At 39.2% G+C, this 25,376-nt stretch overlaps 1 protein-coding gene across 1 annotated transcript; it reads right to left on the minus strand.

The window, feature by feature from the left end:
• Window positions 1-14,993: 14,993 nt before the first annotated feature.
• Window positions 14,994-18,626, minus strand: LOC131300551 (heavy metal-associated isoprenylated plant protein 37). The gene is made up of 3 exons (XM_058326451.1): window positions 18,313-18,626; window positions 18,064-18,139; window positions 14,994-16,228 (listed from the first exon to the last, which is right to left on the minus strand). Exons 1-3 carry the CDS (start codon window positions 18,349-18,351, stop codon window positions 15,201-15,203), a joined length of 1,143 nt encoding a protein of 380 aa, XP_058182434.1. The 5' UTR covers window positions 18,352-18,626; the 3' UTR covers window positions 14,994-15,200.
• Between the last annotated feature and the right edge of the window lie 6,750 nt (window positions 18,627-25,376).

Raw genomic sequence — 25,376 nt, forward strand, 5'->3', positions numbered from 1 at the left:
TTCCTTCTCACTCCACTCTGCCATTTACTAATATTTATCATGTCTGTGCAACATTCACAGAAACCAATGTCACACTCTGTCCGTGATGTTCAAATTATACTCCTAAGCAATTTAATAAGTTGACCATATGCTCCACAAAACGATAGGCCAATTATAGAGCATATATACTACTAAGAATTAAGCACTCCTTTTAACGGTACTCTTACCATACACCAAAAAACTTTTCATTCTTTTACTTCTCCCGAGTCCCGTCCCAAATTGCTCGACCTTTTAAGATAAACGTATATTTGGCACACGAAAAAAATAATGTATTTGTGAGATTCTTAAAACCAATTTACACCAATTTTTCTTTTCAATGAGATTCTTACGGTCTGTTTGTCAAACGGATAAGATTTTGGTGGATAAAAAAGAATGTTAGATATGTTATAAGGGGGATTAGTTTATATTTGATTTGAGTAATAGTTGATATACGTGGATAAGAGGGAATAATGTAAAAATTACTTAATTACCCTCATTCAATTATTGAATTGAGAATACAAAAAAGGTTTGAATGGTAAAAAAGTTTTTTTCTCCACCCGGATAAGCTAATCCTAGGGTGGGCGATGGGAGAAGCTAAAAGCCTTGGATGGAGATATGACTCTCCACGTACTCCCTTCTCCCCTTTCTTCTCCCACCAACAAACATTTTTCTTCCTTATGGCCTGTTTGGATGCTGAATTTGGCCCCTGATTTGCTATGCGGATGAACTACATCTCCATCCTCTCCTCTTCTCCGATCTTTCGCTGTGAAAAAATCCATTTGCCCCTGATTTGGGAGCTTTAGTTTCATAATCCACCTGTGGCTGGATTTGCTATGCGTGGCTATGGAAAGGCGATATTGCCCTTGCTTATTCTGAGAGAGAGAGAGAGAGAGAGAGAGAGAGAGAGTGTGTGTGTGTGTGTGTGTGTCTACTGCTGCAAGCAACCGCAATGAGGAGGGAGAAGAAGGAAGGAAGAAACTGTAGCCCTAAGAAGAAGAAGAAAACATGTGTCATTCACATGAAACGTTTTATATTTTTTGAAGGAAAATTATGCTTTGCATCCTGTAATTCTGAGGTACAAATCGTAGCACCACTAACATTCACGTGAAAATTTATTTAAAATTTTAATGAGCTTTAAAATTTGTTCAAACTAAAATTTATAAATTGGTTGCCATTGAAATCTTCTACATTGGTTGCCTTTGAAGTCTCTCTTACATTCCAATTACGTTTTTTTAATTTTTTCATAAAATAATATTTTTCGAATAAAAAATAAGGTTTAAACATTTTTAAGATGAAATGATTTTATTTTATCCCACGATTATTGATAAATATTTATTCTAATTATAATGAAATTAACGTTTATTACCCATTAAATTAGTAAACTTGAGGCAATTAAGTCATTTGACATCATATTCACTCTAAATCCATCTTCTAAAAAAATCATTCAAATACTGGATTACAAATTCATCCTTTTTAGGAGGTGGGTCCACCCTTCTTACATATCCACATTCCTTCTATATCCACCCAAAATCAAATCTTTCCATCCAAACAGATCGCTATCTCCCTCGCTCCCTTATCCTCCCAATAAACAAGCCCATAGGGAGAACGTTATTCCTAGTCAAGTAGTCAAGATCTGAGGTTTGTCATTTGCCCTATTCTCTCCTATTGTTTGACTTAGGCATCAGAGTGTCCTTCGGCTAAGATCAGCTAAACGGCGCTCACCCTTCCTTTTATGCAGATAATTCTAAGGACGAATGGCAAGAAGAGACAAATGGATCACCGACCCCACAAAATAAAATTTGCTTCCTCTTTTCTCTAAGAGTGTAACAACTCCGATTTTTAGTGAATAAAAATCTCGTTGTTTATTCGAAATTCTTTAATTACTCTTGATTGGCCTTATAATTTTCTCGTTGAATTCTATTTGGATTTTAGCCCTTTCGTTTCTTAGATTATATCTCTTGGCCAATTTAGTTAGTTTCTAACCAACTCGTTGGAGGAACCGAGCAACCAAACTCACCTAGTTACTAAATGAACCTCTTGAACCCTTGAACCGTTTTGCCTTTACCCATTGGGCAATAAATGTTAGGGTAATCTTGGTCCATTGGACAATAGGCCATTCATTAGAATATTTGATTAGTACAAAGATATAGTAATATATTAGTGTTTATTCACATATGCAAAGGACATTTATGCATTTTTTATTAGATATTCTTCCACCCCTCCATTATCCATTGGTTATTAACCGCTAGAGAAACTATTACCCATTGGGTACTAGCTCTAATCTTTCTACTAAGTACTAGAATCCTATTGAATATTCAAGTGTTGATTTTTCCATGTGCTTTTATGAATTAGAATATGTGGGTAAATCTAAACCCTAGATTTTTTAGTATTTTTTTTATGAATTAGTACTAGTACCTATATTATATTTTAATGGGAAAATCTTAAGCCATATATTCTTGGTACCTATGTATATAAAGGCATGTGTACATATATACAATATTATATATAGATATAGATTTCCAAAAGTACAATATCTATTAGTTTAATAGAAACATGTGTCTAATTAGAATTCATTAATGGGATATTGATTTTGAAAATCTAGTACTTGTACCCTTGACCATTATTATATATATATAGTGTACTTGAGAGAGAGAGAGAGAGAGAGAGAGAGAGAGAGAGAGAGAGGGAGGAAGAAAGAGAGAAGAAAGAAAGAAAGATAGGGTTGTACCACCTTGATCTTCTTCATCTTTTCAAATCCCTGGGTGTATCTTCTTCCTAGCCAAAATCCATCCTCTCATTGTCCTTCTATGTTTATTTAAAGACTAAATCTTGTACAAACTATCCTCCTTCCACCAAATCTTCCAAAATCCAATCCAAGGTACACAATCTAGCCATGCAACCCTAAGATAACCCCATACCCTAACCTATCAAGCTTTCAAACAAGCTTGACATGTGAAAGATTGAGCTATGGAGAGAGAGAGAGGGGCCGGCCTTTAGAGAGAGAGAGGGAGTCCAATTTTGGCTATAAATAGAGCCACCCTCATGCCATTCAACTCACACCTTCACCAAGCGACTTCTCTCTCTAGAAAAACTTGTATTCTTCCTTTGTTCTTGCTTAGTTCTTCTTGTTCTTGAAGTTCTTCTTGTGTTCTTCAATAAACTCGTCCTAAGCCGCCACTAAACTGCCACCCGACCACCCTATCGATCCAAAAGTAGTAGTAGTAGTAGTCAAGATTTAGTTTCGAGAGAACCTTTCTCTTTCGAAGCTACCATAAGCATTCCGTAGGAAGTTACTCCGCTCGATTGTCAACGTAGCCGCACTACCGCCAAGAAGAAAAGTAGGATCTCCTTATCCTCCATCCCAAGTATAATGTAGGATACTCTTATAACTAGAACATCCCTAACTATTTTCTCTAGTAGATAAGATTATCTATTGCTTGAAATGTTTGGAATACCTACGTACTATCGCTAATGGAAGCATGAGCATGTTGAGATAATCAACTTGTTACATTCAATAAACATATGTTGTTTTGAACTTCCCACAAAAGAAGAAAGAACGGTTTTCGAAAGATAGAAACTATCGCTTGTTTAGAAGTATTCGTATTTTGATCTTTAGGACGAATATGAGCATGCATACATGAATTGCTTGTATTACTAGTAGTATAATGTTGAGTTGGATGATCTTGTTAGTTTAAAGATTTCAATGAATGATTCATGGTTACATATGAAGTCCTACCGCGGAGTCGATGCATGAAAACGAGACACGGAAATCGGGAAAATAGAAACATGGCACCTAGAGTGTTGTTAATGAAAAGGCGTGATTTGAAAAGGGTGAAATGTTTTGGAAACCACAATGTTGCCGGACGTGGTAGCCCATTGTGTGGTGTGTGTTTTGTGTGCCAATGGGAACCCGGGACGGCGGAACCATTGTGAGGATACTCGGGAGACTGAAACGGCGGAACCGAGGTTGGGTGTGTGGCTTGGTTATCCGCGGAGAGGAGCCAATGCAATGTGTGCCACTGGGAACCCGGGACGGTGGAACCATTGTGAGGATACTCGGGAACCCAGAACGGCGGAACCGAGGTTGGGTGTGTTAAACAAAGGATTTTTGAAATGTTGATTGGTATGTGAAAATGGTGACACGGTCTACGATGAGTCGCGTAGGAGAAACTCGAAAAATCATGGACACCGACGATAGTTGATTAGCGAATGTGGATGTGTCATTGTCTGTCAAATATGTTGAACTATGACTCTGCGGTTAATATTTGCAAGTTAAGGGTTAGAGGGTTAAGGATTTTCCTATTGAGCGTTGTAGCTCACGGTGTTACCTTTTGGTGACCCTGACATATTATATTGGTGGTGACGCCGGTATAATGTGTCAGACCTTTTAGATGAACAGGGGGAACTATACACTTTGGAGGCCTTTGGTGCCGAAGAGCTAGCCCCGGATGGAGGAAGAAGCAGAGCAGTAGTTAGGAACCCTAGTTCCCTCCTTGTTTAAAAGTACTCTTGTAAGACTTTGTGATGTAATAATGAGCCAGACTCACTTGTTTTTGTAATAGAAAGTCTTATTAACGTACCCAGAATTTGGGGGCATTACAACTTGGTATCAAAGCTTTAGGTTCAAAACCTCGGCCATGGGTAGAATGGGTAGAACCATGAGATAGTTTGACCGTTGCACAAACGTGAATTGAGTTTAATTTTACCATCCCAAATTGGGCGGAATTCTGACAAAACAATCTTCGGATTGAAGCAAGGTGTTGGAAATTGGCAGTACCACCAAGCTGGGAATTTCTGAACAATTGGATGATGATTTAAATCAAGGATCGAATGTGGAACTTAGAAACTCGAAAGCATTTTAGTATGAGTAAACTCGTGTCTAAAAACGTTACTAATTGAGGTTTGAAACTTTCCTTGTAGATGAATCACTTGAGTCCCTACCAAGTCAACCTACTAGCGGAAGCTCATCAACTTGCAAGCACCCTAAGATCAATGACAAGCCAACTAGTGGAAGATCCTTATTTTCCCTATGCCTTCCCCTATACTCATGACCATTTCCAAGAGCATGGCACCTTTCTACTCCCCGTGAATGAAAAGGAAGAAGATGTAGCCGAAGCGGAACCTGTCTAAGTCCAAATAGCACCCCCCCAATGATGTGTTCCTAATTGAGGGAAATGACGAGGACGATGCTGAAGCAGCCCTCGCCTTAATTCCAATGATACCGCCCGTTAACATGATTGCGGAGGATCCCGAGGAAGACCCTAAAGAGGACCCCGAGGAGTTCAATGACCCACCAATAAATGAAGCGGACTGGCAGCATTTAATGTTAATGCCAAACCTAGACTTACTGCCCGATGACGAGGGAAATTTTGAGGAGAATCCTAAAGAAGATCCCAAGGAAGACTTCGAGGAGAAGGAACTTCCCGAAGAAGAACCCATGGAAATTTGGGAAGATGAGGGATGGGAGTCAGAAGAAGAAGCACAAGCATTCCTAGGAGCTGAACCTGAGGTTATAGACATATACTTCGACATCGGAGATGTGCCTCCACCACCTTTCAAGACCAACATAGGTGCTATTAGGATCGAGTTTCCGAGCGTTTTCTAGACCAGTTAGGGAAGCTTAGCAAGTAGTTGGATCTTTTGTTGTAATCAGGATGTAGTAGGAAGTTTAGGCTAATATAAGCCATTTATGATGTACTTGTTTATTTGGTAATGAAAAGACTTGTATTTTCACTGTTTATGTGTACTTGTATTATGTTCAGTCTACACCGTACACCTTTAAGTCTAATATATAATTTTGCTTTGTAGATATGGATAGCTGCACCTTTGTTGCCCCAATCACAGTAGCAGATCTGTTATACTACAAGACCTTGCTAGCACCCGAGAGTCTCATTCCCATACCCCACTTGGGAGTCCGCGACCCTGAGACCAGTGACCAGTTATACGAGATAGTTATGACGACACCCTTGACCGATGAAGGTCAACACATGGCAGTCGATCCTCATGACTCACCGCTTAGAGAGCTAGTTGAGAAGATTCGCCAAAAGGGAGAACGTTGGCTTGAGATAAGAGAGAAGGAGTGGATGGAGCAGCTGAGAGAGTTATCCGGACTCATTCCACCTCGCCGGTAGAGTAGTAGAAGGAGAATAAGGCTTTGTTAGCCATAAGCATGTAGTAGGATCGTTTCAACTTGTATTAGGAAATCTTGGTTTGAGTCTACTTGTTTTATAGTAGAACTCTATGCTTATGATTGTAATTCCTTGCTTATCTATGAAAAAGCTTGCTTTGTTTTCAGAGTACTGTTGCATATTATTTGATAAATTGCGTTTACAAAAGGAAAATTTTTAAGTAGACTAAACCACCCCCTTTTACAATTTTTACTCGTAGATGGTGAATCGACGCAGTGAATAGTGAATCCTCTAACACTAACCCCGACCTAGCTCAAATCATGCAAGCACTCGTAACCGCCTTAAATGCCAACCGCCGAAACCAAAACTGTGATGATGAACCTATGACCCGAACCCGAGCGATGAATGAATTTTGCAAACGCCGACCTCCGACCTTCAATGGAGATACCGACCTTCAATGGAGATACCAACCCCACCGTGGCTGAGACATGGCCGAAGGAAGTCAAGGTGATCCTGGACACCTTGGAGATTACCCGAAATGGAGATCGTGTGGCCTTAGCCACATACCAGCTGAAAGGAGAGGCCCGTTATTGGTGGGATCTGATGGAGGCAACCCATGCCATAGCCACCATGACCTTCGATGAGTTTGAGACCCTATTTCTCGACAAGTACTTTCCCACGCCCCTTCGTTTGGCCAAGGAGCAAGAGTTCCTCAACTTGAAGCAAGGATAGATGACTGTTACTCAGTACGCGGCCAAATTTGAGGAGCTGTCTTGTTACGCCCAAACTGCCGTTGCAACGGAGGACAAGAAGGTGAGAAGATTTGAGTGGGGGCTGACCACTGCTAGAAGGGCTGTGGTAGCTCAGGCTTTCCCCACTTATACCGGTGTTGTGAAGTGTGCTCTTCGACTGGAGAGTGAAGAAAATGACTTCAAAACCCGATGGAGGAAGGCGACAGGCAACACTGGCGGACCTATCCGAACTCAACCTTCCAACAACCGTGGACCCTACCCTACCAAACCCTTCACCTCGATCCGAAACAACCAACCTTGGAAGATTGCTGCACCAGGACGTGGCGAACCACAGAGGGGTGGCAGAGACATAGCGATAGTACAGTGCTTCAACTGTCAGGCTATGGGCCACTACAAATGTGAATGCCCCCAACCCGAGAGGGAGAGAACTGGAGGTTTTGGAAGCCAAAAAGCTCAACAGCCGGGACAGGCCGGATTTGGGAAGCCAAACTCAAGAGGCCAATCACAGCAGCTGAATGGGCAGAACAAGGGGAAACAACCCTTGGGAACCCAGCAGAACACTGGAGGGCGCATTTTTGCGCTACAGACTGAGGAGCAGGAGCAGGAACAGGATCCCTTGGTGATCCAAAGTACGCTATTATTGTATAGTACCTGCGTACAAGCATTGTTTGACTCGGGAGCATCGCATTCATTTATATCTTCTGCCTGCGTAACCGCTCTAGCACTAGAAACAGAACACCTTAGTACGTGTACGAAAGTCAAATCGCCGATGGGGGGGAGTATAGCTGTTAATCTAGTATGTAGAGGGTGCAAGATAGAAATAGCCAACCTACGTCTAACCGGCGATCTTAGAGTGATCGATATTGCGGATTTCGACGTTATCCTTGGAATGGACTGGCTATCAGCCCACCGAGCGGTCATAGATTGCCATCAGAAGACGGTGACGGCTCGTACCTCCGAAGGAACTCGTTTTCGATTTAAGGGGGATAGACAAACGACAAGCTCGACAACGAAGAGATCCAAGTGGCAGAATCAACTATGGCTAGCTAGTCTCCAAATGGAAGAAACTGACCAGATGGAATTGGGATTACCACACATCGTGTGTGAGTACACCGATGTTTTCCCTGAAGAACTTCTGGGCTTACCACCTCAGAGAGAGATAGACTTCTCTATAGAACTCCAACCGGGAACAGCACCAATCTCAATGGCACCATACCGTATGGCCCCTGCAGAACTAAAGGAGCTCAAGACCCAATTGCAGGAGCTGTTGGACAAAGGATTCATCCGACCGAGTACATCACCTTGGGGAGCACCTGTATTGTTCGTGAAGAAGAAAGAAGGAACACTGCGACTATGCATTGACTATAGGAAATTAAACCAGGTCACAGTCAAGTACCGATATTTGTTGCCTCGAATCGATGACCTATTTGATCAATTAAGAAGAGCAACCTGTTTCTCAAAAATTGATCTTCGATCAGGCTATCATCAGTTAAGAATTCGAGATGAGGATATCGCCAAGACAGCCTTTCGAACGAGATATGGACACTACGAGTTTGTAGTGATGCAGTTCGGACTGACTAACGCTCCGGCAGCATTCATGTGTCTCATGAACAAGATTTTCCAACCCTACTTGGACAAGTTTGTAGCGGTGTTCATTGACGACATCTTGATATACTCTGCCAATGAGGAGGAGCATGAGGAACACCTTCGAATAGCACTACAAGTACTCCGAGATAACCAACTTTTCGCCAAGGCAAGTAAATGCGAGTTTTGGCTAGAAATGGTTAAGTTCTTAGGGCACGTAGTATCCAAGGAAGGAATTGCGGTGGACGAAAGTAAAGTCGAAGCTGTGCTGAACTGGATACAGCCCACCTCAGTATTTGAAATCAGGAGTTTCTTAGGATTGGTGGGATATTACCAGAGATTCATACCAGACTTCTCGACCTTAGCCAAACCCATGACCAGGCTGACTCAGAAAGGAGTGAAGCTAGATTGGAATGAAGCCTGCGAGAAATCTTTTCAAGAGTTGAAGAAGAGACTGACCAGTGCACCGATACTCATCATTCCCGAGCAGGGTGTAGATTATACGGTTTACTGCGATGAGTTAAGAGATGGCTTGGGATGTGTGCTGATGCAGAACGGAAAGGTTGTAGCCTACGGATCACGACAACTCGGACCACACGAGAAGAATTACCCTACCCACGACTTAGAATTAGCTGCAGTAGTATTCGGCCTCAAAATCTGGCGTTACTATTTGTGGGGAGAACAATTCGAAGTCTTTACCGACCACAAGAGCCTTAAGTACCTATTCACTCAGAAGGAGTTGAATCTGAGGCAGCGCCGATGGATGGAATACTTGGAGGACTACAAGTTTATGTTGCAGTATCACCCTGGCAAGGCCAATGTGGTAGCTGACGCTCTAAGCCGAAAGGAGAAGGCGCAAAAGGTCAAAACATCCATTAAGGAATGGGAGATGGTAGATACTCTCAACGAGTTCAACCTGCGACCGTCATCAGAAAACGGGAACGCTCGATTATACGCTCTAGTTGCGGAACCAGCACTTCACCGGGAAATATTACTGGCCCAAACCTCTGAGCAGGACTGTGAGTTCATCCGGTATCGAATCCGAGAAGGAAAGGCGCTACCAGGATGGACAATGGAGAAGGACAATAGCCTGAGATTCAAGGGGAAAGTGTTTGTGCCTAATATAGGAGCTCTTCGAGAAGCCGTGCTCCGAGAAGCTCACCATTCCAACTTCGCAGTCCACCCTGGCAGTACAAAGATGTATCATGACCTGTGGAGGACGTACTGGTGGGAAGGAATGAAGAAGAACGTAGCCCGATTCGTGTCTACCTGTCTAGTGTGCCAGCAAGTCAAGGCTGAACACCAGAAACTTGGAGGAGACCTTCAACCATTACCAATTCCAACCTGGAAATGGGAGCACATCTCAATGGACTTCGTGACCGGACTACCGAGATCTGCCAAATCCAACACTACAATTTGGGTGATTGTGGATCTACCCACCAAATCTGCGCATTTTCTGCCTGTGAAGATGATAGAGAACGTGGAGCAACTGAGCCTGCTGTACATTTGAGAGATTGTACGCCTTCATGGAGTATCTATCTCGATAGTATCTGACAGGGATCCACGTTTTGTATCACATATTTGGAAGGGATTGCAGAAAGCTTTGGGAACAGACGTAAGGCTTAGTGCAGCCTTCCATCCTCAGACAGATGGACAGATGGAGAGGACAATACAGACATTGGAGGACATGCTGAGAGCCTGTGCCTTGGATTTCTCCGAAAACTGGGAGCAGCACCTACCATTGGTGGAGTTTGCCTACAACAACAGCTACCAAGCAAGTATTGGGATGGCACCGTACGAAGCTCTCTACGGTCGACCCTGTCGATCCCCAGTCTGCTGGACAGATGCTGGAGAAACGGGATTGATTGGACCTGACTTAGTGCGGGATACCACAGAGAAGGTCAAGACCATCCGACAAAGGATACAAACCGCTCAGAGCCGACAGAAGAGTTATGCGGATAAGAGAAGCCGACCCTTAACCTTTGTCGTGGGAGATCACATGTTCTTGAAAATCAGACCAAAGAAAGGAGTCATAAGATTCGGGAAGAAGGGAAAGTTGTCGCCACGCTACATTGGACCCTTCGACAACGTAGAGAAGATTGGGAAGGTTGCGTATCATCTAGCCCTGCCGCCACAGCTAGATAAAGTGCATAATGTGTTTCACGTTTCAATGCTCCGCAAATATCTTGCCTTGCCCACCCATGTTCTCAATTGGGAAGACATCACTATCGAGGAAGATGCGACGTATGAGGAAGAACCCATAGAGATTCAAGACCGAAGCGAGAGGATAATTTGAAACAAGACCATCAAATTGGTAAGAGTTCTATGGAAGCACCGTGGATCTAGAGAAACCACATGGGAAAGAGAAGAGACCATGAAAGCAAACTACCCTCACCTGTTCGAATCCGAGCGTACACCTAATTTCGAGGACGAAATTGTTTAAGGGGGATAGGTTGTAACAACTCCGATTTTTAGTGAATAAAAATCTCGTTGTTTATTCGAAATTCTTTAATTTCTCTTGATTGGCCTTATAATTTTCTCGTTGAATTATATTTGGATTTTAGCCATTTCGTTTCTTAGATTATATCTCTTGGCCAATTTAGTTAGTTTCTAACCAACTCGTTGGAGGAACCGAGCAACCAAACTCACCTAGTTACTAGATGAACCTCTTGAACCCTTGAACCGTTTTGCCTTTACCCATTGGGCAATAAATGTTAGGGTAATCTTGGTCCATTGGACAATAGGCCATTCATTAGAATATTTGATTAGTACAAAGATATAGTAATATATTGGTATTTATTCACATGTGCAAAGGACATTTATGCATTTTTTATTAGATATTCTCCCACCCCTCCATTATCCATTGGTTATTAACCGCTAGAGAAAATATTACCCATTGGGTAGTAGCTCTAATCTTCCTACTAAGTACTAGAATCCTATTGAATATTCAAGTATTGATTTTCCCATGTGCTTTTATGCATTAGTATATGTGAGTAAATCTAAACCCTAGATTTTTTTAGTATTTTTTTTTTGAATTAGTACTAGTACCTATATTATATTTTAATGAGGAAATCTTAAGCCATATATTCTTGGTACCTATGTATATAAAGGCATGTGTACATATATACAATATTATATATAGATATAGATTTCCAAAAGTACAATATCTATTAGTTTAATAGAAACATGTGTCTAATTAGAATTCTTTAATGGGATATTGATTTTGAAAATCTAGTACTTGTACCCTTGGCCATTATTTTATATATATATATATATATATATATATAGTGTACTTGAGAGAGAGAGAGAGAGAGAGAGAGAGAGAGAGAGAGAAAGAAAGATAGGGTTGTACCACCTTGATCTTCTTCATCTTTTTAAATCCTTGGGTGTATCTTCTTCCTAGCCAAAATCCATCCTCTCATTGTCCTTCTATGTTTATTTAAAGACTAAATCTTGTACAAACTATCCTTCCTTCCACCAAATCTTCCAAAATCCAATCCAAGGTACACAATCTAGCCATGCAACCCTAAGATAACCCAATACCCTAACCTATCAAGCTTGACATGTGAAAGATTGAGCTATGGAGAGAGAGAGAGAGGGGCCGGCCTTTATAGAGAGAGAGGGAGTCCAATTTTGGCTATAAATAGAGCCACCCTCATGCCATTCAACTCACACCTTCACCAAGCAACTTCTCTCTCTAGAAAAACTTGTATTCTTCCTTTGTTCTTGCTTAGTTCTTCTTGTTCTTGAAGTTCTTCTTGTGTTCTTCAATAAACTCGTCCTAAGCCGCCACTAAACCGCCACCCGACCACCCTCTCGATCCAAAAGTAGTAGTAGTAGTAGTAGATAAGACTTAGTTTCGAGAGAACCTTTCTCTTTCGAAGCTACCATAAGCATTCCGTAGGAAGTTACTCCGCTCGATTGTCAACGTAGCCGCACTACCGCCAAGAAGAAAAGTAGGATCTCCTTATCCTCCATCCCAAGTATAATGTAGGATACTCTTATAACTAGAACATCCCTAACTATTTTCTCTAGTAGATAAGATTATCTATTGCTTGAAATATTTGGAATACCTACGTACTATCGCTAATGGAAGCATGAGCACGTTGAGATAATCAACTTGTTACTTTCAATAAACATATGTTATTTTGAACTTCCCACAAAAGAAGAAAGAACGGTTTTCGAAAGATAGGAACTATCGATTGTTTAGAAGTATTCGTATTTTGATCTTTAGGACGAATATGAACATGCATACATGAATTGCTTGTATTACTAGTAGTATAATGTTGAGTTGGATGATCTTGTTAGTTTAAAGATTTCAATGAATGATTCATGGTTACATATGAAGTCCTACTGCGGAGTCGATGCATGAAAACGAGACACGGAAATCGGAAAAGTAGAAACATGGCACCTAGGGTGTTGTTAAAGAAAAGGCATGATTTGAAAAGGGTGAAATGTTTTGGAAATCGCAATGTGGCCGGACGTGGTAGCCCATTGTGTGGTGTGTCTTTTGTGTACCAATGGGAACCCGGGACGGCGGAACCATTATGAGGATACTCGGGAGACTGGAACGGCGAAACCGAGTTTGGGTGTGTGACTTGGTTATCCGCGGAGAGGAGCCAATGCAATGCGTGCCAATGGGAACCCGGGATGGCGGAACCATTGTGAGGATACTCGGAACCCGGAACGGCGGAACCGAGGTTGGGTGTGTTAAATAAAGGATTTTTGAAATGTTGATTGGTATGTGAAAATGGTGACACGATTTACGATGAGTCGCGTAGGAGAAACTCGAAAAATCACGGACACCGACGATAGTTGATTAGCGAATGTGGATGTGTCATTGTCTGTCAAATATGTTGAACTATGACTCTGTGGTTAATATTTGCAAGTTAAGGGTTAGAGGATTAAGGATTTTCCTATTGAGCGTTGTGTGACCCTGACATATTATATTGGTGGTGACGCCGGTATAATGTGTCAGACCTCTTAGATGAACAGGGGGAACTATATACTTTGGAGGCCTTTGGAGCCGAAGAGCTAGCCCGGATGGAGGAAGAAGCATAGCAGTAGTTAGAAACCCTAGTTCCCTCCTTGTTTAAAAGTACTCTTGTAAGACTTTGTGATGTAATAATGAGCCAGACTCACTTGTTTTTGTAATAAAAAGTCTTATTAAACGTACCCAAAATTTGGGGGCGTTACAAAGAGCAACTCCAACCAAGCTCTATAACTTAAAAATGGAAAATAGATGTGACATATTGAGAAAAAAAATTTGTAATGGGTAATTTATCCCCTAGTTTCTTTAATTTTTTGTACTTTATGATAGAACTCGCGGGTGCCCGTGCCTAAAGGCACGTTCAAACGTAATACAGTCTCAACTTAAATAAGTTGTCTACTCTACCCATCCAATTTATCATACTCACTCTCTACCTCACTTTAAAAAGCTCATGCCAAGATAGAGAGAGGTAAAAAAAAAAAAAAAAGGGGGGGGGGGGGGGGGGGGGGGGGGGGGAAAAAATTTATCGGTTAGTTATCAATCCTCTTGAAATAATATTAACTTAAAATGGAAAAAATCAAAAGATAATAAATTGGAAAGGAAAGTGTGTATGTTATTGCAACAACAGAGGTCAAAGTATAACTTAAAGAAACATTCTCTAAATCGGACGGCTACAATATTAGCTTGAAGGCGATCAACGGCTGTAGAGTTGCTCATGTTTATATGTGTAGACAAAAACCGCTCTGTTTTATAATACGAGTATAGATTTTGAAGAAAACCATCATTCTTTTTAGGGATTTTGTTTCCAAATTTACTCTTAAAAGTATAATGGGTCCCTTCAAGATTTTCCCATAAAGTATAAAAAAAATTAAAGAAAAAAGAAATTAAATTACAAAAAAGAATGGAATTATAGAGCTTGGTTAGAGTTATTCTGAAAAGCAAGATAAATCCAATTTCCTTCATATTTTCCTGCCCTTTATTTGTAAAAACCAAACAAAAGACCCCATAAATTTTCTTCTCTTTATTTTTGCTTCAAGTCCTGCTATGGGTAGACACGGCGTTGTGAGGGATACATTTTAGGATTCCATACAAATGATCAAAGGCACTCAATGTGCTTAATTTTTTTCAAGGATTCTTATAAAAAAATCAGCTCAATCAATTATCGATACAGGCTTGATCGATTTTTCGCTCAATTTCTTGTCAGTAAATTGAGTACAAGTAGATCAAGCCCTTCTTGATATCCGACTTGCTGATTTTCTAAAGGAATCCTTGAAACAACATTTTTAAATATATTAAGCAGTTCCAATCATTTTTGTGGGATCCTGAAATGGATCTCCCAAAATGTAGTGTACATTTGGCGTCCACCAAATAGTGTAACCATAGTTTTATTGATACAGCAAAACAAAAGTATAAAAAAGTGTGAATGATTTGAAGTGAAGTATGAAAAACATTCCCTAGGCAGTCCACATTAACTGAAAAAGCTCACAACCCACACAACAAACCAAAAACCACAGATCAGTCTTGAAACAAAAAGACACAAATGGAGTGGTAAATAAAAGTAGTTACATAATCCTAACAAACTTCACAATTACTGATAAAGTTCTCAGAAAGACATCCCCTACCTACCAACCCATACACAGCAATACTGTCAAAACCCAACACACACTCCACTAACTGAGAATCTATCTCTCTCTCTCTCTCTCTCTCTCTCTCTCTCTCTCTCTCAAGTTACATGATTGAACAGCTACTTGTGTTCTCATCATCAAACACATGAGTAGCAGATTGACCATCACTATAGTCAGGCTCACTGTAATTGTAGGGAGCTGGGGCATAGTTGTAGTTATAGTAATACCCAGTTGACGGAGGGATGTAAGGGGACCTTTGATACATCATCTGGGGCTGTGGTTGCCTGTTGTGCATGTTCATCATGATTGATGCAGGGGTATTGCTGTACTGTTGATTATACCCATTACTGTTACCCATGTTCATCATCATTGATGATGGGTGATGCCCAGTAGCTAAGCCCGCAGTTGGGAACCCACTGCTTGGAAACTGGACTTGAAATCCCCCCATTCCCATTCCCATTCCATTGGGATTTGAATTCCCTCCTAAAGCAGCAGATGAAACAGAGGAAACATTATTCCCCCCATTTGCATGAAACCCAGCCAAACCCATCATGGTATTGATGTCATTTACCCTTTTACCCTCCCCAACATTGTTCATTTTCAGAGCTGCCATTGTTCTTGGATCCATCATCGCTGCTGGAATTCCCTTCATTCCCATATTTGGATTCAAATTCCCATTTCCCACATCGTTGTTCATTTTTCCTTTCTTATTTGCTGCATCAAAGGCTTGTTGCCTAAGCAAACCAACCTGGTTAGCTTTTTCCCTCAGAAACCTCAATTCGTCCTCACAATCATCATCTTCATCATCATCGTCGCCGAAAGAATCACCGCCGTCGTCTTCACAGGCGAAAGAGGGGAAATTTCGCTGGTTTTTGAAGGCTTCGAGACCCTTCATCAGATTCAGACCTTGATTCTGTCCCCCTTTGTTGTTGTTGTTCTTGTTTTCATTCTTGATGCAGCCATTGGGTTGCTTCTGTTTTTGGTTTTGGTTTTGGTTTTGGTTGCTTTTCTGGTTCCAAATCTCCGCATGTTTGCCAGATCTGAGCAGTTTCTTGATTAAAGTTGCTGAATCCACACTTCCTGAAACTGTGACCTTCTGTTGCTCTGCATCTATGTTTACTTGGTAAACACCTATTGACAAAGTGGGGCAAAAGAAACAAGTGATGTATGAAAAGTTAGAAAAAGGTAAGAGATTTGACAAGAAAATAAGTACTACTCCTAAAAGAGAGAGAGATGCTTCACAAGAAAGTAGTTGGTATCTTTTTTCAGAAACAAATCCCACGTGCAAGAGATCCCGAGAAGTAGTCATGGGGTAAAAACAGAATCAGAATAAAGGAAAAATCATGGTTAAATGCCCATTTGAGGTTTTGCTAATTTGCCTTTTGGTCTTATTCTGCATTTCAATCCAGACAAAAAAATTGGGAAAATTTGTACAATAAGGCCCAGTAAAAAAGCAAATAAGAGCAAAATAATCATTGCATTTTAAGCTTATCAGCCAAAACATTGTTCTTCAAAATTCCAAAAACGTTTATGGGTGTTTGTATGAAAAGTGGGTTGCTCAAGAAAATTTGATGCAAAAAATTGAGAGGAACGTAGTTTTAGAATTAAAAAAAATATATCCTATGATGAGATTGTCATAAAATGGAAAACATTAAAATCCCAAAACATAAAATCATGTGAAAACTTTATATCCATCTCAAAACCAATTGCCAATAATGAGTGAAGAGGTCCCTCATGATATCAAGTGATCGCTCATTCCACTCCCAAGTAATGCGTTATTATATTCCCTTAATGCTTAACACCAATTGCAATGAGATTTCCCCCACAATAAATAGTCAGTTCAGAACATCAAAAGTTGGAGTATTTCATTGCTGTATTCTATCAAAACCAGATTATAGAAACCGCGACTCCAGTGGTAAATTTGGTTTTTGATAAGACGGTAATAGCAAGTAAATAACTTTCCTCCATTTCAAACAAAACCCACATACAAGGGATCCGGATCAGGAAGTTCAGTGAGCAAAATTAACAAAGAAAATACTAAAACAGCCCATTGGACTTTGTTAAGGTTAAGAAATTCCATTAAAATGTGTGAAAAGTGCATAGAAATATGTGAAAGTGTATGGAAAAATACAAAAAAAAAATGTATTGAAATACTACTATGAATTTTTTCCTTTAATTTTCTTAGATTATTAAGAGCCCAAATGAGCAAAAGAGCAATGATGTGCACACAACTTTGAAACACCAATCCAACAACAAGTGCGTCTGGAATCGTTCGATGAAGGTAACCCATGTGTGCATCTCATACACAGTTGCGTCCAGGTTGTGTTTTAGAGCTATGTGCCTGGACTTTCTATTAACAAAATCCCAACCACTAACATAAGTGAGGAGCCGAAAACAGAGTCTAATGGGTCAAAAAAGAGTAGGAAGTTCTCATCCAAAAACACAAAGTGGGAAACACTCATCAATCTCCATTGTACAAACCATACTTGGGTTGTTGAAAGGTGGATTGTTCACATAAAAAATACTCCCCAAAACAGTTGTACAAAAACAGAAAATGAAAAAACCAAACTGGTGAAATTTTCTCGGTTTTCATGTAAAAGCCGCCTAAAATAATCCAGATTAGTTCCGGTTTCTTAGAAAATGAAGACAATTTCAAACTGAAAAATTATGTATTTACGCAAATAATTTTCCTACCAATATGAATCTTGGTTGATAGATTTTGTTGATATCTTTTAAACGGTGAAAAAAATTAAAAAATTATTTTTCATTTTCATTATATTTAAACTTGAAATTATCTTCTTTTAAAAATCAAGGTTTAAAAAGAAAACGGCACCTTAACATCAGGGGGTAAATTAGCGAAACACCACTCCTAAAAGTCTAAAACTGAGGGAAGGAGCTGAAAGAAATACAGAGTAAACAAGAAACAGAGCATGAAGAATATTTAACAAAGGGGGAAAGAAGAGAACCTTCAATCCTCTGAAGCAGTTTCTTCACTTTCTGCTTACAGCCATCACAGTGAATGTTCACTTTCAGGACACAAGTCTGCAAAAAAAGAAAAGCAAAACAAAAAAATGTGGAATGAAAATAAATATAGGAAACAACAAATTGGGGAATTTCTAAGGAAACGACCAAAACCCTTAAACCCCAACTTTCCCAAGTGAGGATATATCATACATTTTGGGGAAAAAATTGGAATGAGGGAGGCCGAAAAAAACCTGGATCTTGAGGAGCTTGAAGTCTTCATTTTTACTCATTTCTTCAGTGTTTGCTTGAAACGAAGGATCTCTCTCTCTCTCTCTCTCTCTATATATATATGTGTGTGTGTGTGTGTGTGAAAAGAACTTCCTAAGCCAGTGGGGGTAAAGATGTGAGCTTTTCAACAGCAGATTCCCTTCTCCCTCTCTCTCTGTCTGTATTTCTCTCGTGTTCTTCAGGTACTTCCTCAGTAAAAGACAAAGCAAAAGCACATGTATTTTCAGCTCAAAAGAAAAAAGAACAGTGCAAATGCCAATTCAATGCCATCCCTGGCATCCCAAGACAAAGCGGGGGTGAAAACGTCCCAATTTAATTGTTACTACGATTTTACGTGTATTTTCAACGATTTTATATTTTTCGACGTATATTATGTTTTATGTTTTTGAAGTCATTATCTTATAAAAAAAATTACAAGATCTATATTACATATTTTTTGCAATTTGCATTGAGAATTATAAACTAGTATTAAAAATGCACACAAAACTATAATGAACAATTAAACGGAGACAGTAATACTGTATATAAACAGAAAAAGAGAAGACACAGAGTGAGGAGAGAGAAAGTGAGCGAAAAGTAGGATAGCTAGAGAGAGAGAGGGGGGGGTGGTTCTGAAGTCTGAATGAAGCGATGTGATTTAACGTTAAAAACTGAGGATTTGGGGGAAAGGGAAATTGTAAAATACTCCATCCGTCCCATAATATTTGTTCGGTCCGTAAAACGGAGACGTAAAAATAATACTATTTTTATAAAAAAAGTTGAAAAAAAATTCAATAATTTACTAGATCTTGACGAGTTCTTTTAACTTATGAAAAAAATTTAAATTTTTTCTCGAAAGAAATGCATTATTTTGTAGTCTTCGTTTCGCAAACCGGACAAATATTATGGGACGGAGGGAGTACTCCAAAAAAAGAAGAAGAGCCACTTGACAGTCTGCATTCTATCTCTGTCCCGTTTTGTCACAGGCCCCCTCCCCCCTCCCATTTCTCGTGAAAATTTAAAATGAGATTTTTTACCAGTGTTGTGTGCGATTTTGAGTCTTCTGTATTTCAGCAGAGTTACAGCCACCGCACATCATGTGAGATCCACTTCGGGTCTCGCACGGATGATCTGAGTCGTTCAATAATTTTATAAAAAAAAACCGAGTGGGTACCGCAAAACATTAGCTCGATGTGATATGTTTATGTGCTCGGATTAACCTTCTCATCTTTCTGTACACCAAAAAATTAATCTTTCCATTTTTTCACATTTTCCAAAGATGAGAAAGTTGATCCGAGCACCTACACATATCGGATCGAACTGATATTTCGCAATGCCCACTCGGTTTTTTTTTTTAAATTATTGAACGGCTCAAATCATCCGCGCGAGACCTGGAGTGAACCCCACACGGCATGCGGTGGCCGGCCACCGCATTTTGGTGCAGTGGCTGTAGACTCTCTGTCTGTATTTCTAACGGTTCATTTTCAAAAGGGAAATCACACCAGCACCTCCTCCGAACCCTGCTATGGAATCGACTATAGTCAACCATGCGCACATGAAGTCCACTTCAAGTCCCGTACAAATGATTCAAACCATTCAATAGTTCTTAAATAAAAACCAAATGGGCCTGTGAAAAATTTTAAAGGTTGTTTTCGGTTCATATTTTAGTTTAGTTTTAGTTTTTCAATCATTATCCTATTTTTTTCTCCAATCATTACCCTATTTCTTCAATTATTACTTTCTCATTTCTCTCTATCTCTCTCCAATTATTCTAATTATTACCCTTCTTTTCAATCATAACAATATTTCTCTCTTCACCCACTACCAAACTAAACTAAATAAACTCCCAACCAAACAAAGCCTTAGATATCTCACAAAATTTACACTTAACATCCAATAGTCTCCAAAATTATTTTAAAAAATTAATTTTACTTTCAAAGTTATCTTCCGTTATTCAAATAGACCATTTTCATCAAATTCCATAAATTTGATAACGAAATCGGTAACAGGTGTTATTTTTTCATTAAATCCTCTCTCTCTCTCTCTCTCTCTCTCTCTCTCTCTGCAATGTTTCAAAATTTAAAAATTACTCCCTCCGTCCCAAAAAGAATGACAATTTTTGAAACTCATGTCGCTTATATCTTTCAATATATAATATTTTTTATGAGTTTGAAAATTTTGTACAATAAACTAATTGAGAACTATCAAACAAGATCCATATTGCATATTTTTTGATATTTATATTGAAATTGGCATGGATATCAAAAATTAACATCCAATTTGGGACGAAGGGAGAAAAATGCTAGTAATCTATATATTATTTCTTCCATTGGAATAAAAAAAGGTTTCTCAATTGTAAGATTTATGCAGATATGTTTCAATGGTTATGATTTATGGATGAATGTATGTCAAATTCAAAAACTAAGCTCCCTTATTATATAGATATAACATATGCACAAACCGATCAATAATCCGATCCATTGGTAGGTCCATCTGTTCTATCCGAAAATCTGCCTCAATTTGACAGGATGCACCAATTGAAATCTGATTGATAAATAGATCAATCCGTTCCAATTTAGCTCGATTCACTCACTCTCAATTACAAATAAAGACTTATTCCACTCTAATTCTATACAGACTCGCTACGTTTAGAAAAGATTAAAAAAATACAACTCGATAAAGAATTGGATAGTCTACCAGTACAGATTTCAAAGGACAGACAGCGCGCACAAATAGGATTTTGCACCTGTCTCGGGTATGATCGAAGCCGCTCATTTTGTTCAAAACATCTCGTTTAAGGTCTCTGTAAGAAATTATAGGAGGTTTTGAACAAAATAAGCAGCTTCGATCATTTTTGTGGAACTCGAGATGGGTCAAAATCCCATTTATGCATGCTGTCTGTTTCTAGAAATTTGTACGTATAGCAGCACTCATAAAGAATGTGATACGAAAGAAAATGCATTTTGTCGATAGAATTGTCAACCAAAAAATAGCGCCGCTTTTTGGATCTAGCAAAACCTATCTTCTTTCTTTATATCTTTATTTTTTTTATTGTTGTGAAATTTTCTTAATTTTTGCGAGAAAATTGGGTCAATTTCAAGAGCCATTCATATCCCGACCCACTGATGCACAGGAAAATTGTTCTCATTGATTCAAGCATGCACGTAAAGTTAATTTTATGCTTTCAAGGAGGCCTTACGTAAACGAGTCTTTTCTTTGTGGTTGTTTTTATGTGATGGATCCATAATTCAAATACACGAGATATTTCAAAAATATTAAACCCTCAAACGCTATCACATCTTTCAATTTTTTTTCTCTCTCTTCAAACACATTAAAACAGTACGTACTACCATATTTGACTGATTTTCTTTGTTTCTTTTTCTTACTATTTACAGTACTTAAGAGAATAATAATGACAACAAAACAATAATATGTACATGTTTGCTACTCGTTGTTGTGAACCTTTACAATTTAGATTATAATATTATTTTTTATAATTACCCCAAGCTATATTATATGTGTTAGCATGAGTTCACAATACCTTATAAGAGCATCCACAGTGGAATAATTAAAAATGAATAATCAAAAGTTGTCACATAATCTTTTGATTAAGGGGTTTTAATGTTAGTAATGTAGAGATCCACAATGGTACAATCAAAATTGAATAACCAAAACTTGCCCCATCATCTTTTCAACTTATAAAAATCTAGAAATTGTGACATAGAAAATAATTTTTTTAAAATAGTTTTCAAACTAATAAAAATAGGTTATTAGAAAAAGAGAAAATAGTTTTTTGAAAACTTCGATTTAAAAAAAAAAAGTTTAAAAAAAAAAGTTTTTGAATAAAAAAAAGGTTTTTGAAAAAAAAAATTCAAAAGAACAGTTTTTGAAAAAAATATTTTAATAAAAAAACTGTTTTTGAAATAAACTGTTTTTACAAATAAAAACAGTTTTGGGAAATACGGTTTTAATAAAAAAAAACAGTTTTTGCAAAAAAATAAAAACTATTTTAAAAGTATTTTGCGTAAAAACATGTTGAAAATGGAAGAGAGAGAAGGTTTTTGTATAATGATGATGTACTTGATTGTAAAAATGTGGGACTACTAAATTTGATTATTGGCAAAAGGTTGATAATTTTGATTATCCAATGGCTAAAATTTGATGAGTTGTTAAGAGGTTGCTAAGTTTGGTTATTCCAATATGAGCTCTTCTTTGAGCAAAGGTTAGCAACATTTTGATTTTGATTATATTACTATTGATGCTCTAAAAAGATAAACACGGAGTTCACAACATCGGAAGACTGAGTAATTTAAAAAAATTACTAAAAATGAAACTTAATTAATTTAAATCGTCAAATAATTTTATTATATTTTAATATACTAAAAAATTGAAGTTCTTGATAAAGTAGATAATTAATGTGCAATTTGTAAGCATCGGATTTTGCCCCACCTCTATCTTAGAAAAGCAAGAACGTCAGCACCTGTCACGTTATCTGCATCTGCATAGCCTAGCAATGAGACATGTCATTTTTAGACTAAGAATGGTCCCCTTCCGGGGTGACGGTCCAAAAGTTGGCCCCAATGATCCTAACTTGGACTGAAAAGCCAGCATATACTTCAGGACATCCAAACCAAGATCGGCACCGTTAGATGTGCCTTTTCTATCATTCTAAGATGACCTGCCAAGTCTCGTCGCAATCTGTTGACGTTTCACCGTTGGATCATCACCGACCCTTTACCGGTTACCGATAAAACACCCGATTTGACCTAGGAAGCCTTGATCGGGAAAAATCTTATCCATATCATTTCAAACATCACACATGGTGATTTTATGGTATTCTAAGCTCTCCGATCAAGTTTCGTGCGAAAACGGAGCTTATTTGACATTTCTGCGCATACCAAACTTTTTGAAAAAGACAGTGTTTTGTTCTCAGAACCCGAGACCAAAAATTCTTGATCCAAACAATCTAATAGCTCATTCTCATAAATTTGAAACTCCCTGCAAAATCTCAGGTCATTTGGAGTTCGTTTGGTCTTCTGATCGCTTGTATCGCCAAAAGACGCACGAGAACCGAGTGATCTTTTTTCTCATCGATCTGACCGTAATCTTGAAAAATGGATGTTGCCATGAAGTCTGGAATGCCTCAAAAGCTTAGGAAGGTCACCTTGATAGAATTTGAATCAAACTTTCCCGCGCGCAAACGCACGAAGCAGTGCATTAACGCATCAACCAGAGCAAACAGAGATGATTGGCCACGAGAGAGCCACCCAGCCCCAAAAGGGGCGGCTTCCCCAAGACATCACTCCCTCCGCAAACCACACACACACCCCCATTCCCATTTTATATAAATAGGGGGTCCAAGCCCTCCTTCAAAATCACCCATCTTTACATTCCATTGAAATTTCTGGATTGTGACTTCTTTCGAAGCCCTTGAAAGTTTCTTCTGGAGCGGTGCTGGTTTTCCGCAGCTACCTCTCCGATTTTTCAAGGTCACGGCAAAGCTTTGCCTGGTTATCTACAGAAATTCTCCAATTCTCAAGGTCTTGCGGAAGCTCTATCGATTTTTCAGTAGAAATTCCCCGATTCTTAAGGTCCTGCGAAAACGCTGCCAAAATTCCGCTAGGAACTACTTAATCATCCGAAATACTATTGAAATGTTGCCCAATTCCTTCCAGTACTTTATCTCTCCAGCATAGCCGAAGCTCTGTCCGGATTTCTAGAGATTTATTTTCTCTCAGTTTCAATTCTCGAATTACCACTGAGAGACTGTAAGTAACTTTCAGTTTTCAACTTTACTTCGAGTACTTATAGCTTTGTATTTAGGTAATCTGATTGAAGAAATCCACGTCCTTGCATAGTATTCGAGCACACCCCTTTTTAAAGAGGCCGACAGTGGTCTACTTGTGCGGTTCGTCTGAATAGGAAAAGAACAAAAAGAAAAACTTGTTGGAACTATGACTGGCCTGATTTCTCCCGTGACTAGAGATACGTAGGCGCCCGATAAGGGCTCAATTAGAATCCACCCCACCATTTCCTGAATGTCAAAACTACATCTGACTTAATTTCTCCCATGGCCGGAGATATGTAGGCGCCCGATAAGGACTCGGTCAGAATCCATCCCACTCATACTTCATGTAGGGAGGTATTCCCGAGCACGTACAATTAGTTGCCGAACACGTGATATTCGGGAGCACATGGTAAGTACAACAGGACTTACCGCCGGGCAGTTCGGTGAACAGCGATATGGACCAATGATATGGGAAGTCATTGATCCATGCAATCTATTCGGCAAATTAAGGGCCAATGATATGAGAAGTCATGGCTATAAACTGACTGTTCGGCAGTTAGAGACATTCCGATTACATTGGACCAAGATACATGTGAAGTAGCTGGTCCAAACAGACTGCTCGGTTATGATACAGCCGAACAGTTGAAGTAAGAACTAAGCACGTAATACGAGTGATGACGGGACAGTCATCATGCAAGGCAATAGTCTAAATAATTGATGAAGGGCCAGTTACAAGTGAAGTGATTGGTCCGGACAGTCTGTTCGGCTATGAGATAGCTGAACAGAGAAAGAAATCCGATCAGATGTTGGAGTAAAAGGAACATTCTGGAAGAGTCCAGAAACAATAGTATTCCGTTAAGGAATAAGATCCCGAGAATATAGGATCTGATAAAGATACCCAACGAGTATGAGATGTTCGGCTTGTTATGGAAAAGAGTCCTACAAGGATTAAGGTAATGAACTGATAAAGGAAACGAGAATCCTTGATATCCTGGGATTCCTATACGAGTTAGGAATCCTAGGGCAACACGGATGCTTGGGCGCCAAGCATACGAATGTCTATATAAACAGAGTAAACCTAGAGGTAAAAGGTACGCAATACTTTGCATTCTTGCTTTCCTACTGATAATTAGGGTTTAACTGCTAGTACGTGATACCAACTTTGGCATCAGAGGGCCTTTGCCACGAGAGGCAGAGGTGCGCTCACCCCCTGTCTATTTTGCAGATTAGGGTTCCGACGACGAATTAGGGTTCCGGTGA

The sequence above is a fragment of the Rhododendron vialii genome, chromosome 9a, assembly GCF_030253575.1.
Source record: "Rhododendron vialii isolate Sample 1 chromosome 9a, ASM3025357v1".
In the NCBI taxonomy this organism is placed as follows: Eukaryota; Viridiplantae; Streptophyta; class Magnoliopsida; order Ericales; family Ericaceae; genus Rhododendron; species Rhododendron vialii.